The 16912-nt window shown below is 39.1% G+C and overlaps 1 protein-coding gene across 3 annotated transcripts in view; it reads left to right on the top strand.

Moving 5' to 3' along the window:
* Positions 1–16912, top strand: part of LOC133655868 (protein shisa-6) — a 202139-nt gene that overhangs the window by 37342 nt on the left and 147885 nt on the right. For all 3 annotated transcript variants that reach the window (XM_062056456.1, XM_062056455.1, XM_062056454.1), the window contains exon 4: positions 13155–13253. In XM_062056456.1, the coding sequence (XP_061912440.1) occupies positions 13155–13253 (99 nt within the window). The remainder of the gene's footprint in view (positions 1–13154; positions 13254–16912) is intronic.

The raw sequence follows: 16912 nt of genomic DNA, 5'->3' as shown, positions 1-16912 counted from the left end.
CGTAACAATAACATCCGGGTTTTTTTCTATGACCCTACTTACGAAGCCTTTGACGCGCCCGACCATGGCTGCGGCTCCATCAGTGCAGACACCTGTGCAGTTTTCCCACGAAAGCCCGCTTTTGTCAAAATATTCCGACGTGACCCGAAATATTTCCTCTCCTGTTGATTTTTCTGGCAGTGTCTTGCAAAATAGGAAGTTTTCTTTAATGGCTTCTCCATCCACAAAACGCACGTTGGCCAAGAGCTGACAATGTCCACTAATATCCGTCGACTCATCAATTTGCAAGGCAAATTTCTTACAGATGCGCATCTTTTCCAAAACAATAGTTTCGATGTCCGCAGACATATCATCAATACGTCTGGCAATTGTGTTATCTGAGAGAGGCACTTTAGCGATCTCTTTGGCCGCGTCAGGGCCGAGCATCTCATTTACGATGGCTTTACAAGCTGGCAGTATTAATGTTTCTGCCACAGTGTGGGACTTTTTTGATTTAGCTACGAGTTCAGCAACAAGGTAGCTAGCTTTGAGGGCTCTCTCGTTTACCTTTGTGGTTTTTCTCAGAAAAGTTGCCTGTTTCTCATTGTTTGTACGTAAGCGTACAAAATAGTCCATCGGCTTGTTTTGAACGGAAGGGTGTTTCGTTTGGAGATGGCGTTTAAGCTTGCTTGGCACCATGGCGCTATTGGATAGCTTCTCACCACACACCAAGCACTGCGGAGTCGGTGCTGTCGCATCCCCGGTGAAAGTAAATCCAAATGAAAGATAGCTTTCGCTGTATTGCCTCGAGCTCACCGTCTTGTCTTTTTTATTTTGTCGACCACTCATACTGGGGCCTTCATTTGGGTCAGAATTTTGTCCAGGACCCTGTCCGGCATTTACATTTTCCCTTCTCAAAAACTTCTCCATCACTGTCACTTGCTCGCCTCCTCCTGCTGCGATCCCACACTGTCAGTGTCACGTGTCACGCAGCCTACCTCGCTTGTCTTTACAGGTATATCGCCCTCTGCTGCCTCCTACTGAAATAGAAGAGTATTACATTATCTGCCGCACTTTATTACAGCAGGCACCCGACAATGGTTAAAATTAGGAGATATTACATAATTTCCCACGGCACACCTGACGATCTCTCACGGCACACTAGTGTGCCGCGGCACACTGGTTGAAAATCACTGCAGTAGGCCTTTAACAGTTGTGAGAATTTCCTTCGATATATATACCACAGTTTAACCAGCAACAGGCGCTGTTGCACCACTTCTGCTGTCACATATACTAGACAGACTTGTATTTATCCCACAGTGGCGATATAGCGATCTCATTCAATTTGCATTAATATTATCAGTAGTTGCATGAGGAGCCCACAGGCAGAAAGAGAGACATGAGTGGTTGGCAAAAACTAAAACGCTGTTAACTATTGCAACTGTGGATATAATTAAGTGTGAATAAAAGCTGCAGTTTATCAAGACTAAGTGAGTTTTGCAGAATTAACTTTTGCGCGTTATTGAATGGGACTACTTGTTACGTATGTGCGATTCACTGCGCACGCGCTTTGTAACGTTTGACGGATGGCGGCAAGACTTGTGCAGTCGCCAATCATGTGCAACATACTACTCATGCCCTCTGTGCTGAGTGAATCAAGTGAATCGTGTGTGAGGTCCTGTACATCCGCTCTGTGATAGGTGAATCAAGTGGAGGCGAGCCTTAGCATGCAGTAACCATGTGCAAGCTTTTGCGCAATGAGATTTGTGATGAGTGAATCCAGTGAACCAAGTGAATCGATTCACTTTGGTGAGTGGCTTACAGGCTATCGAGTCAGTAAAAAGAATCACATTTACCATCACTGATTTGAGCATTGTGCGTGTTTTCAATTGCAGTTAAGTGTTTATTCAAAACAATCCTGCCGCTTAATTTTTTTTTGGGACAATTCCACAATAACGTATTGTAGCCTTAAAACCGTGATAATATCGTGAGATGTTGATATTGTTACTTCCCTAATAATGAGAACAAGAAGAACAACTACAAGTGTCCAAAATAGCAAATGCTTTTGCTTAAAGGGGAACTGCACTATTTTCTTTTTTTTTTTGCTAATCGTTCACAATCATTATGAAAGACATGCGACGGGTGGATTTTTTATTTAATGCACTCTAAATGTTAAATAAATACTATCAAAAGTCTGCTTACAATGGATCCTACGGGAGGAGTTCTATTCCGTCTATAAAGGCCTTAAAAAACATCCAAACACCCCCAGTAGGGTTTTTTTATACATGATATAAGTATATATGTAATGTAGTAACCGCACATAAATAATATTTACGTATTTTGATCATGTTAAGCATAAGCGGTATATTAAATTTCAAAATTTAACTTTTTTTTTTTTTTTTGTCATAAAAAAATACAATCATGCGTGCTTACGGACTGTATCCCTGCGGACTATATTGATCTATATTGATATATAATGTAGGAACCAGAAATATTAATAACAGAAAGAAACAACCCTTTTGTGCGAATGAGTGTAAATGGGGGAGGGAGGTTTTTTGGGTTGGTGCACTAATTGTAAGTGTATCTTGTGTTTTTTATGTTGATTTAATAAAAATAAAAAAGTGTTTATTTATTTATTTTCTTGTGCGGCCCGGTACCAATCGATCCACGGACCAGTACCGGGCCGCGGCCCGGTGGTTGGGGACCACTGGTATAAACCATTACCCGGAAAATATATTTGAAGTCAGCAAAGCTAAACATCAATTTTGAGGTACTTACATTATTAAAAATTAAAATGAGAGCCAACAAACATAACAAAAATTGAGCAAGGAAGCGAGGAAACAGCAGACCACTCGATGATGTAAACACAAGGACACAGGAAGTGATGTAAATGGAGTATTGTTGCCGCTTTTTGAATGGTTATTTATCTGATTTTATGGGCGAAATAGTGGAGCTCCCATTGTCTTTTATGATTGTGAACAATAGGCAAAGTTCCAAAAAACTGCAGTTCACTTTTAAGACCATAAAGCAAAAATGGTTAAAGAAAGGGAGTAACAAAGACGGCGTGTCAGAGCAGAAGCAGAAGTCAAGTCAACACACACATCATGAGGAATCATTTGCCACATTTAATAGTTCTTCCTTTGGGGTTATAATTGCATGGCCCGTGGACTGTGTTATATACCTCTTGACAACGTTTCATGTAATGTAGAGGTTTTTATTTAATGGCGTATCGGACATTACAACAGACATGGGTGAGAATATCGCCTCTTCAGTGAGAGGTAATTACAGGCTCTTAAACACCTCCCCCTTGGCTACACCCGCACTGCAATTATACTGTGTGCAGCTTAAGTTTGTGACATCATCAACTCTCAATCCACTCACATGTTAAAAACATTTCTATGCTGACCACATCAGCATTTTTAATAGAAGCTTCCTCTTGAGTGCACCTGTGTTAAGCCTCAGCAAGGCCTCCACCAATGTATTTCCCTTCCTCAATCTCATTATTGGCTTTTATTATACAACTGGACCTTTGCACCGCTGAGTGTGCAGGTGCAGCACTTACTGCATTAGTTTCCTTGGAAGACACTAGAGCGGTGGGCTTCGGTGTGGGAAGCATGTGAACGCAAAGCTCACAGCTTCTTCAACATGATGTATTCCGCTCCGAGTCCATTCAGATGTGCTACAAAATCAGTAATTCATGAAAAGTATACCCACCTCAGCACTCATTGGATTGGGCTGACGAAACAACATAACACAAACATGCGCACATATGGACGCTGCGTAGCCGACCGTGATTGCAATCGCTCTTCCACAGTTACATTTAGCAAACCTTCATAACACAAACCAATAGACTTCAAAATAATCCAAAAAGTGAAAGACGTGCCAGTTAATGGAATAGCTCCTCTGCATGCGGTAAACAGACATGACATGTAAATTATGATAGTAAAATAACATGATAATAAAATAAGAGTAGTTAGTTTTTTTTAAAAAATACAGTAGATGAACTCCCAGTCGCAAATTGGTATCAATGACAATTTGAGACTAGGCTCTGATTTATTGTACGTTTTTAGATCTTTTATAAAGTGGTTCTCAAACTTTCTTAACCAGGTACCAACTCAGACAACACTTGGATGTCTAAGTACCTCCATAATGACCAATATTAAAATACAGTGGTGTGTTAAGGTTTTAATTCACAACTATAACACTGTAACATTACACACAGTTTGAACGGTAACATTGTGTTTAAATATTTGATTATTTGGCGTACCACTAGATGAAGTCTGCGTAGTTTGAGAACGACTGATCGAGTTTCACTACATTTCTCCGTACTGTCGTCTTAGCATTGCTGTCTTCCACATCAAATAGCATTTCAGTGCTCAAGCTATTATCGTGCCAAAGTAGTGTGGCGAACTCCATAGAAGCTATATTTCCCCAGGTATTTTCTAAACCTGAAACCATTGATGACATAGATACAATGTATACCATGAGTTTATATCCAAAATTACAAGACCAAGCAGAATGACAGGACACTGTGCCACTTTTATTGATATTGTTTTTACCGATGATTTTGATAATAATACAGTATTACAAGTGGTTTAATAACCGACATCAGCGATCATCTGCCAGTTTTAATGATCTATGACAGAAACTACAGGAAGAGGAACATGGATGACAAAAAGAAATTTCAAAGATTAAGCACAGAGAAAAGTAAAATTGCTTTAAAGAATGATCTAGAAAAGCAAAATTGGGACAATGTGTAGAGTGAAAATTATGTAGATGGTGCATATGGTATTTTTTTTTTTTTAACACATTCATGATGCTTTATGACAAACATTTTCCATGGAAACACGTTTGTAAAAAGCAAAATAAGAACAGTCAACCATGTATGACAAAAGGACTGAAAAATGTCTGGAACAAGATGATTACATTATATAGAAATGTACATATGTACTGTATAATGCAAAGATCGACAAAGGCAGAAAAGTGCAAAACGTCTAAAAATAAGCTAACTAGCATACTACGAACATGTAGGAAAGAATACTTCATTATTAATTAGACAGGGACAAAAACAATATGAGCGCAACGTTGTGCATCCTATATATCATTATTAAAAAAGGTGCTAGGGATTACCTTCTCAGACGGAAACGGAAATGAACAAATTAGTTAAAAGCTTTAATAATGTCATGTCTGTTGATCATGTTTTTGTTTGGCCATGTGCTGTTTGTTTTTTGGACTCTTTTTAGTTCCTGGTTGTGCACTCTTGCTTGTTTTGTTACCATGACTACCATTAGTTCCACCTGCTTCACGTTTTCACATTTTGAGTCACGCACCTGTTTTCACTAATCATGTCACCAGTATTTAAGCTTGTAGTTGCCAGGCAGTCGGTCTGGCGACATTATCCTTACCAAATCTGTTTACCTCTGTCATTTTCATGCCCTGCTTATTCCATCGTTTATGCTTCTTGCCATGCCACGTAAGTTTTTGTTCTGCTCATGTCACAGTAAGTGTTTATTTGTTTCACGCCCATTGTTTATGCCCAAGTGCTAGTTTTGTTTCTTAGCCAAGTTTGTACTTCCGCCTTGTGCGTGCCTTTTGTTTCTTTTGTTAGTGTTAAAATTAAATTATGTCCTTACCTTCACGCCTTGCCCGCTCCAAATGTCCTTTGTATTCCGGGAAAACAAACCATCCCATAGTCCCCGTCATGACAGAATATCGCCAGCCCGACCAACAGAAAAAGACAGGCTTAAATAACAGTGACATGATTGGTGACAGGTGTGTGAGTCTAAACGTGGAACAGGTGAAACTAATGGGTAACCATGGAAACAAAACAAGGGAGTGAAAAAGCAGGAACTAAGTGACCAAAACCAAACAGGACATGACTAAAACAAAACATGATCACACAGGCATGACAAATAACTACTTTGTAAATATTGGACCAAATCTGGAGGAAAAGATTCCAGACCCAGTGTCAGTTGAGAACTTGAATGATACCGTAGACAACTCCATGTTGCTCACAGACGTGACAGAAGAGGAAATAATCAAAATTGTCAATAAATGTTAATCCAAGACCTCAACTGTTGTAAGGGAATTGATATGGAAATGATAAAAAAGGTTATTGAATAGAACCTTTAATGTACAGTATATCAGTAACCAATCATTTCAAATATTCTCACACAAAATGAAAATGGAAAAAGTTGGACCGATTTGTAAGACTGGAGACAAAAAAAAGTTTACAAACTACAGTCCTGTTTCCTTACTTGCAGAATTTTCGAAAAATATACGAAGAACTATTTAACAGATTGGACAAATTCATTGATAAAAGTGGAATGCTCGTGGATAACTAATACAGATACAGAGCAAAATTGATGGCATTAATCAAAGTAACGGAAGAGATTACTCATGTACTAGATAGTACAAAAGTGTGCAAGTGCAGTTTAGTATGGATCTAACCTTGGACAGGACAAAAAATAAAATTAAAATTAAAATAAAAAATTGTATGGATCTAACTAAAGAATTTGACACAATTAACCATAATATCATAATTAACAAATTAGAACAGTATGGCATCAGCGGGTTGGTCTTGAACTGTGTAAGAAGCTATCTAACTGACAGGAAGCAATACGTGAAGATAGGCGAACACATGTCTACATGGGGACAGCGTGGCGAAGTTGGTAGAGTGGCCGCGCCAGCAATCGGAGGGTTGCTGGTTACTGGGGTTCAATCCCCACCTTCTACCATCCTAGTCACGTCCGTTGTGTCCTTGGGCAAGACACTTCACCCTTGCTCCTGATGGCTGCTGGTTAGCGCCTTGCATGGCAGCTCCCGCCATCAGTGTGTGAATGTGTGTGTAAATGGGTGAATGTGGAAATACTGTCAAAGCGCTTTGAGTACCTTGAAGGTAGAAAAGCGCTATACAAGTATAACCCATTTATCATTTATTTATTTATTACATTGCTAAATATATCTTGTGGCATACCCCAGAGATCAATACTGGTACCAGAACTTTTTAATCCGTTCACATCTTATTTGAATAACCTTGTAAGGGGCTACCGATGAGAGAACCCCCCCCCCCCCCTTCTGGGTGAACGGCTGTCGGTACAGTTATTGAATTGTCACATTATTAGATAATGTGAGGGTCAATCCATCGGGAAGCCAACAGAGGGGGATCTTCTCCATGTTGACAAGTCGACAACACAAACACGTCACCAACTGATGCATGTAAGAGTGGTCCACCCTGAGTCACAACCCTGGAACAGCTAGCGCGTCTTCCAGACTGGCACCAACTAATTATTAAGAACTTTATTATTTATGGATTTAAATTGTGTACAAATTGGCAACAGGAATAACTAATTGAGAACAGGAAGTGAACACGTGTTAACAATTGCTATGAAATAAAAAAAGGGGAAGGAATAAATAACCTCAGTTACTTCCTACACTTTTCGGACATGTAACGGAAATACTGGAAATTTGTGATGTATCATGCATGTTCCAAATAAATTTACACCATTGAGCATCTCTTCCATATTACGAGAACTTACCCCAGAATTTACCTAACCCGCCACCTGCTCCTGCCAAGCACAGTCAAGACTGATCTGTATAAGAATTATCTGATGCAGGTCGGATGAATAGCAGCACGTCATAGTTGGAGGGAGATGGCATATACAGTAAATCAACATAGCCGTATATAAACAAATTCATGTCAATTATCTAGAAGCTCCTGTCATCGTCCAACACAGACTTAAGGACACACATTCAGGTGTTTTCCTAAGTTACGTAACATTGTACAAACAACATAATCCAAGGTAAGAGAGCAAACCTAGCATACGAGCTTGCAACATATTAATGTGCCAATGAGTATGTGTGTTACTTTAGTCACCTAAAATTAACCAGACCACAACAATGAGGTAGATACAAAAACAGTTTATTTATGGCTGTGTCCATTATTGAAGTTTTTTGTCATACACAATGAGGGGTTCTTCCTTGCTGCATTGAAGCCTAATCGACCTTAGAGTTGGGTATACTATAGCTTCCCCCGACAGCAGGGTTTATGAAAAAAATGATATCATGACACATTTTTCCTCCCACAAATGTAAGGGCTATGGGTGTCCGGTGTGGAATTCTGATTAAAAGAATTATCATAAACCACAGAGCACCCACTTCATCCGCCGCATGCACAATTTTATGGCACATTGTTGAGGTGAAAATCTCCTTTGAAGCAAGGACATTAGATTCATGGTGTGTCGCCTTTTGCCCGCAGGCTCACCACACGGCCTCACCTTAATAAGATGAGAACGTGGACAGGGGGATATGGGCATTCCTTGTGAAGTGTCTTTCACATTCAAGAAGGTGGCAGCGGGCCCGGGAGAGGCCTACCAATGACTTAAGTGACAAAGGCGGATGACAATATTGTGAAAGAAACATCACATGAAGTACTGTATTGTTATCAAGACCTAATGTAAGCCATGACATCAAAACGGTGGTAGGAAGCATGGGGTTCAAAGTGTGCCGGTATGTGGGTGGTTGACATTAACTGCTTAAAAATACTGCACAATCAAATTATGCTTCATAAAATCTATACAGTAGATGTATGTGCTTTGTTCCTGCTGTTAGAAGTTTTAGTAATTATAATTTATGAGGAACATAGTGCATGCGTAACAGCCCGAGTATGTTTTTGATCCAAGAATCCAGAATCCAGCATCATTTGAAAGATACACACATAGGGATGATGTTTGATAAGAAATTATCGAGTTTGAGCCCATTATCGAATCCTCTTATCGAACCGATTCCTTATCGATTCTCTTATCAAATCCAGATAGGTTGTTGTATATGGAAAAAAACAAACAATATTTGGTTTAACAAAAGCTCGCTTTTATTTTATAAGAAAAAAATAAAATAAAATAAATAAACAAATATTGACTGTTGTTACCCCCCTAAAAAATAAAATACAAAAATAAATATTGACTGTTGTTACCCAAAGTATATTAGGTGGGATTTTTCAGAAAAACAAATATATACAGCAACACAAAAATAACCCGTCTCTGTGATCACTATAGGTGTATAAATAATAATATTGTGTTAAATAAAATCAGTCCCTTGGGCACAAAACTGAAAATAATACAGCTCTCCAAAAAGTGCACTTCTGCTGCTATTGGAACATACTAGCTACACACATTATGACACTAAGAACGCCACAGTCATCAATCAACAAAATTAGCATGTGTGCTTTTTTGTTGTACTTCCCCCCCTTACATGAGAGCGAAGCCTGGCAATAATTGCATATTGCCGTTTCCTCATCATATTTTTTTGTAAAGTGAAGCCATGCCTTGAGGCGTTTTTTCCGGTCCATTATTTTTGCTGCTTTCTGTATCTGCCGCGTAATGACTGAGCTACGTCATTTCCTGTGATGATCCACAAGGCATTTCCTGTGGGACGGGATTCATTCCCAGGGATTCGAATAAAGAACCAACTCTTTTTCTTTACTATAGTGGCCTCGATAACGGGAACCGGTTCTCAAAAAGGGATTCGAGTCCATGGAATTGGTTCTTTTCTTATCGAACAACCGGGAGAACCGGTTTCGATCATCATCCCTATACACACAGCTACTTACCAAATGCCAAAAACAAAAAACGACAGAGAAAATCTGTAAACTATTTCTAATAATATTTCAGTGTACAAAAAAGTTATACTGTCACACTGTAGCAGGTTTGCACTTAAGGCGTGGCCAAAGGATGCAGAGACGTTACGCGATGTGCAGGTGAAGGTATATTTTAATGGTGGCAAAAAGAGGAAACATCAGCATGGTCAAGGCAGAAGACCACGGATAAAAAGCAAAGCACTTGCGAAAGCAGAATCATAGTAGCACAAAAAACACACAAAACACAGAAAGCAAAAAAACACAAGCAAGGATCTAGCACCTTCCAGTAGACAACACAGGCATTAGAAGCTTCCGGATTGACAACCAGGAACAGATGTGTCTCCTGATTACCAATCAGTAACAGGTGAGGCGACTTGCGCTCAGAAAAGGGGCCTCCACTCCAAATTATATTGAAGTTGTCAAGGGTCTCTCCTTTGTTGTCTGGCTTAACCTAGCTAAACATTGAAGATGTAGGATATGTAGTTGCACGGCGCTGGACGATAACATGATTAGTCAAGTAATCCAAAGAGGTTCATTAGGTCTTCAAACAATTCTGCAATTTTGTTATTCTTATAGCCAGAAGGAAGGCAACAGTTGTGACCGAAACCGTCAGGTACGGAAATAAACACACAGGTCTGGCTATAAGAATAACAAAATTCCATGTTTAGTCAAAGATTTTCAAATTTTGCCATTAGTGCGTTTGCGTTAACAGTAGATGACCAATCACAATCATTAACACTTTACCGACAACACAGCAGTCACTTCACTCAGAACTGGGAAGAATGATTTATTAAAGTATTATTTATTTTAGAAAGAGTAGTAGGAAACATGCTGCTAAAAACAGGAGAGGAGCTGGCAGAAAATTGCTGAATATAAATTAATATAAATATATACATTTAATGTACAACTAAATACTGTGTGAACTGCAACATATTTAATTTTAATGGTAGAAAATAGATGGATGGATGGATTGATGGGATAGTTGAACATTTTCTTTCAATTGCCACATGAAAGATGTCAGACGTGTAGCAAAAAAAAACAAAAAACAATACAGACTAATTTAAATCAAAGCAAGAACTGGTGTCATAGAAGTATGTTGCTTTAAATATGTGTTTGTGTCGTCATTATTACAATTAAACATGCTTGTATAACTTGGACATCAATGTATTTAACATAAAAAAAAGTAAAATAAAGAATTTGAGGCGACAAAAGGAATTAGATTAATCTCACTTTTTTTTTCATAGGAAGTAACTGAACAGAAATAAATACTTAAAATGTGAAATATTTCCTCTCATTTGTATATTACACTGTTTCATCGTATGTCATTGTAAATATACGAAGATGCTTCCAGAGATGTCCTTCCAAACAATCTATAACTTTCCTCTTGAAAATCATAGAAAAAATGAAAATGTTTTGCCAATTACCCGCAAATCCTTGCTTTTAATTTTTTAAGTACTGTACGCGTCATTTTCAAAGACAAATGACTGGCTTCATGGGCTGTGATCTCTTAATGGTCTGTGGGTGGGACTGTAATAAATTGTAATCACCTGACGTGATGACTGGCTCTTTAACCATGCGAGGTGTTGGGCCAGGGAGTGTCTGTTGTCATAGTGTTCTGAGCGGCATTTTGCCTTTCTCGAAGAAAAATGTCCTATACTTGCCTTGTCTTAGGCTGTTCAAATCGCAAAATGAGTAAAAGTTCCATTTGAGATCTTTGAGAGGTAATTAAGAAGGGAAAAATAGTGCAAGATTTGCAAAAGACAACGAAAAAAGTGTCACGTACTCCAGTTTGTTTGATATACTTTTAACATTTTGTATTTCCCATTTAAGTAATATTCCGATATTATTTATATTTTCTCTTGTTTCGGAATTCTTAAAACACATTTTTGCTACGAGTGTTTTGTAAAGCACCAACTCGGCGAGTCTTAATAAAAGAAAGCAAATGTCAGCAAAACCTAAAAGAGTTAAGATTTGACCAAAGGCAACAATCATAAATTAATCTTTCAGCACATACACAATGTTGACGTCTATAGTTATATTTTGGTAAAGACGGGGAAAAAGACAAGTATAACCCATTTATGTGCAACAACAAACATGGCAGTAGACGCGAAGTTAAAACATGAAATGCAGCTTTACCGAGCAGAAACTATGCATATTTATCTGGTAGAGTCTTGATAGCAATTTCCTTGACCCATCCACACACAAAAAAGTTGTAGACTTCCATGCTTTTCCAAACTTTCATCTGTTTTATCGTGTAGAATGAAGAGCACCAAATAGTTCAACGTGTCTGGGAACGCGTCCGACGGATAATCCTTGAAATCGCTCAACAAATCTTTTTTTGTTAACATATAGGGATAGATTCCATCGCATATTTTAATTTTTTTTGCTCTTATCTGGTTTTAGTAGCAAGATTTAGGCCATTTGCATACTCAGATAGTTCACACTCTGTTGGCTGCACGTTAAACGTTAAAAGGTGTTGTTAAAAGTTGATGTTAAAAGGTGTTGTTAAAAGGAAAGGCCACGTAACACACTGGTAAAAATGCCCCTGTGCCAACTTTTTTGCAATGTGTTGCTGCCATTAAATTATAAGTTAATGATTATTTGCAAAAAAAATTACGTTTCTCAGTTCGAACATTAAATATCTTGTCTTTGCAGTCTATTCGATTGAATATAAGTTGAAAAGGATTTGCAAATCATTGTATTCTGTTTTTATTAACGAATTATACAACGTGCCAACTTCACTGGTTTTGGGGTTTGTAAATTAGTCATTAACCAATATCACAGTAGTCTGTCCTTGGAGAGAGGGAAGGTTTAAAGATATCCCAAATGGGCTCCAAAAGTTTTATAGGCCATAAAAGTGTCTTATCCTAGGACAAAACCCAGACACTGGCAGCGAAGGGTAAGAAACTACTGAACAAACATTTAGCCCTAAATTGTGGGTTAGACAATAAATAACTGAAATATAAATTTTGCCGTTACACAATGTGTTGAGTGTTCCAAGTTCCTCTATACAACAGGAACACTGTTTTTTTTTAGGAATTTGCTGCAAAAATTGAACCTGCCATTCCAGCCTGTCATTCCCAAGCCAGATTTCAATTCAAAATTAAATCAAATAAAACTTTATTTTAAAGCGTTTTTCATACCTCAAAGAAATGCAACACAAAGTGCTTTACAGTCTTAAAAACAATGCCCCGATCACAGACCACCCCCATCATCAGTCAAATACACAAAGGAACACACGTACAAATACACACACATGCACACACCAACACACCCAAATGAATGCATGGCTGAGTATGGCGGAGCCAGAAAGAAACTCTATCACAGAAGACGTCTGCACCAGGAGTTCACGAGACGACGGCCAACAGAAAGCCAGTGCCGCCAGAATTGCCCTGCACTAGACAGAGAGTACTGGCAGCAAAACAAAGCATAAACAAGAAAAGCACGCGTAAACACAATTTAGTTTGAAGTCATGTACGGTATAAGTGCAAATGTACTAATGTGTGATTAAGAGATGCATGTTGTTTTTGTGTACAAACAGGTCACTATGGAAAGGAGAGTGTTCGGAGCAGTGGTGGTGCAGACCTTCATAACTTCATCTCCTCTGGGTTTGTCACGTTGGGCCGTGGTCACCAGAAAGGTAATATATGTTGTATTTCTCAAATTGGACACTGCACAACTTTCAAGATGTAGCAATGTGTTTAGATGCCGAATCAACAGCGAGGCAATTTTGGCCATCAAAATGCATTGAACACTCGCCCATGTGTTTTGCAATTAAATTCAACACACACGCATACGCACTCACCCAGGCAACCATGGTGGGGGTGGATAAGGGGACGTTGAGTGCTGCACATTCATCCACCACACACACATACCTACACACTGAGCCATTAGTGAGGGACCACAGCTATCCCTTGGGCATACATTGATTAGTTTGCAGCCATGTTGGCCAGGTTCTTCTGATTTATTCCCATCCATTTTGACTCCACAAATCAGACATTGTGTGTGTCACTGCATGGGGGGTTGCAAGGAAGGAGCCCCCTTTTACTTGATCCTCTTTTCCAAGGTTTAATTGGAAATGTTGGTGCCACAGTGAGGATGCAAATTGTGGCTTTGTACTGAGGGATATACTGTACTGTACACTATATAAAAAAATAACTCAGTTTCTTCTCAGAGCTGCATTAACTGTGCTTATAATTTACCTTTGCTCTATATTTTAAGCAAAAATAATATATTTTTGCACTAAATCCAAAGACATGCACCTGGGGATAGGTTGATTGGCAACAGTAAATGGTCCCTTGTGTGTGAATGTGAGTGTGAATGTTGTCTGTTTATCTGTGTTGGCCCTGCGATGAGGTGGCAACTTGTCCAGGGTGTACCCCGCCTTCCGCCCGAATGCAGCTGAGATTTAGGCTCCAGCACCCCCGCGACCCCGGACGGGACAAGCGGTAGAAAATGGATGGATGGATGGATGGATGGATGGAATTTTTCAAATTTTTTTTATAACTTATCCCAAGACATGCATAGGTATGCACGTTATAATGTTCTTGTTATGAATTTGTACTGTAGCAATTGTTGGGCCCAGATACAGAGACAACTAAACAGTATAATAATATTTCTTTATAAAAAGCGTACTTGAATGTGTCATATTATGAATTTAGTTTTCTACATTTAAAACACTTCCTTGTGGTCTGAACAATTTTGCAAAGATTATGCATTACAGACTGTTTTCAAGCTGCTCTCTCTCTGACCATCTCTTTAGGATGTGCGGTTTTGTATTTACGTGCCTCCACTTGGACAGCGTTTTCTCCCCGGTTGTTGTTTTAGCGCTTCCATATCGAGTCTACTGACTGATATATATTAGAACTATACGCTACATTGAATTAGAAATGGTAACCGCGGAGGATGTGTGAGTATTTACAAGCTAGTCTGCCCCACAACAAGAGGATAGCACAAATGAAGGAGCTAATTGACTGCAACGTCAGACTACAATGCATAAAGCACTTTGGGTAAATTTATACCAGAAATGGATAATCCGCTGACGTGACCAGTGGAAAAACGTCAGGGCCTTAGGAACAACTTCAACATTGAAGACACACACACACGCACACACACACACACACACACACACGCACACACACACACACACACACACACACACACACACACACACACACACACACACACACACACACACACACACACACACACACACACACACACACACACACACACACACACACACACACACACACAAACAATTTTCCCCCAGCCAGTGCCTGTTGTCTGCTGGTTGATTTGCCAAAGCACTAGACAAGAGTGCATTTATGGGGTGACTTTCTTGTGCAGTCACAGAGACAGCATGCCAATGTGTATGACTATTTTCCTGTGCTTTCAATTTTTTGTTAGATTTATTTCAATTTCTAAATCCAGAATTGAGAAAAGGCGGGCTCAGATTTGTCAGAAAATAGTGTTACATTAGTTTGTACTGGTAAATTATCTTGCAATAAAAACACAAAACTCCCTTCTGTACTGCATCATAATGAAGCCAAAGAACAGAACCTTAGTGTCTATGATTTTTGGGTGTGGCAAACGTCACAATATCACACAATGCCACTAAACTGCACTTACTTCAAGCAAGCGACACCATTTTTCACTTTGATGTGAACTCTTGTAAAATATCCACTGTTATATGTTATTCTTCTCCACCTGTCGGTTTGCTCCTGTCTCTCTTTCACTTTGACTCCCTGCCTCAAATGCATAATGTTCCTGCATACCATTAACATGTTTACAACAGACATAATTACATATAGTAATGTACACTATCAGCATTTGACTTAAAAATATAACCCAAACCCTATAGTACCATAGAAATTATTAAATAATTGTAATAATAAATTACGTGTATCTTAAAAAATCAACTTGACATCAGTCATCAGCTGTTTTCCTTTCTTATTATAATAAATAATATGATTTTGAAATATTTCCTTACACCCTAAACCTCGACCTGACACTTCCTTCTCACACCCCTGACTGTTTTAGTTATTCTCATGTACAATGAAATTGTTTGTTAAATATTATTAACAGTCTAATAAAAACACCTCGAGGATCACTTAACGTACGCTAGATTAACGTTCATAGATTTCAGTAGTGCATTCACTACAATTCTCCCTCAGATACTGTCAGCTAGCCTATAACAGATGGATGTCAACCCATACATAATAAAGTGGTACTGCGATTTTCTTATAGAAAGCCAACAACAAGTAAAGGTAAACTCCACTCTCTCTGACCTACAGGTTATAAGCACAGGGGCCCCCCAAGGCTATGTATGTCCCCCCTTCCTGTTTATTGCATATACCAACGATCTACGGAATCAGCAACCAAACAACTGTATAATACAATTTTCTGACGATACAGTCATCCTTAGTTTATTGACAAAGCCCCAACCAAAGCCCAAACTATTGACAAAGCCCAAACGATTAACAAAGCCTAAACTATCGTCCAACATCGACTCATACAAACAAGAGATAGAAGGGGCTGTGAGGTGGTGTGAGGAGAAACATCTGATTTTAAATGTAAAACAAACCGAAGGAGATGGTTTTCGATCCCACATCTGTGGGGGATCACAGCCCGATCATTATCCATGGGGAGAGAGTGGAGCAGGTGTCCAGTACTTGGGTATTTGTTTTGATTCCCAATTAACTTGGGCCAACCAAGTTGACTCTGTTTGCTTCCGTATTAACTAGCGCCTGCACTTTCTAAGGAAGCTCAGCGTCCACGGTGTGGCAAGCAATATCATGATGTTGTTTTATAAGGCAAACATTGAATCTGTCATCCGTTATGGCATCTCCACATGGTTTGGAAATCTGTCTGTCAAACTCAAAACCCAACTTCAAAATCTTATCAAGAGGGCTGGTAAAATAATTGGCATGCAGCCCCCTTGTTCCCTTCAAGAAATATTCGACAAGACTATAAGATTAACACACACATTCAAGGCCCTAACCACGACCAGGAGTAAGGAACCCTGAAGTTGCTGGCACGGCCGCTCTACCAACCAAACCACACCGATGACTGAGGACTTACTTAACTCAAAAGATATGGTTTCTAAATATGAATATAACCAAACAGCTGTAACTGTGACGTATGCTTCCGCGGTATATTTTTGGAGTGGGACAAATAAGTCTTTCTCCAAGTTTGGCCAGATTGTTTTATAAATATTTCCGCAATGCCTCCACAGTTTGATTTCGAATTTTCAGGACTTAAGTATGCTGATCCCAAATACACAACAGCAGGTACCAT

The sequence above is a fragment of the Entelurus aequoreus genome, linkage group LG08, assembly GCF_033978785.1.
Source record: "Entelurus aequoreus isolate RoL-2023_Sb linkage group LG08, RoL_Eaeq_v1.1, whole genome shotgun sequence".
NCBI lineage: Eukaryota > Metazoa > Chordata > Actinopteri > Syngnathiformes > Syngnathidae > Entelurus > Entelurus aequoreus.
Note: the sequence above shows the minus strand (reverse complement) of the source record. Positions and strands in the feature narration are given on the sequence as shown.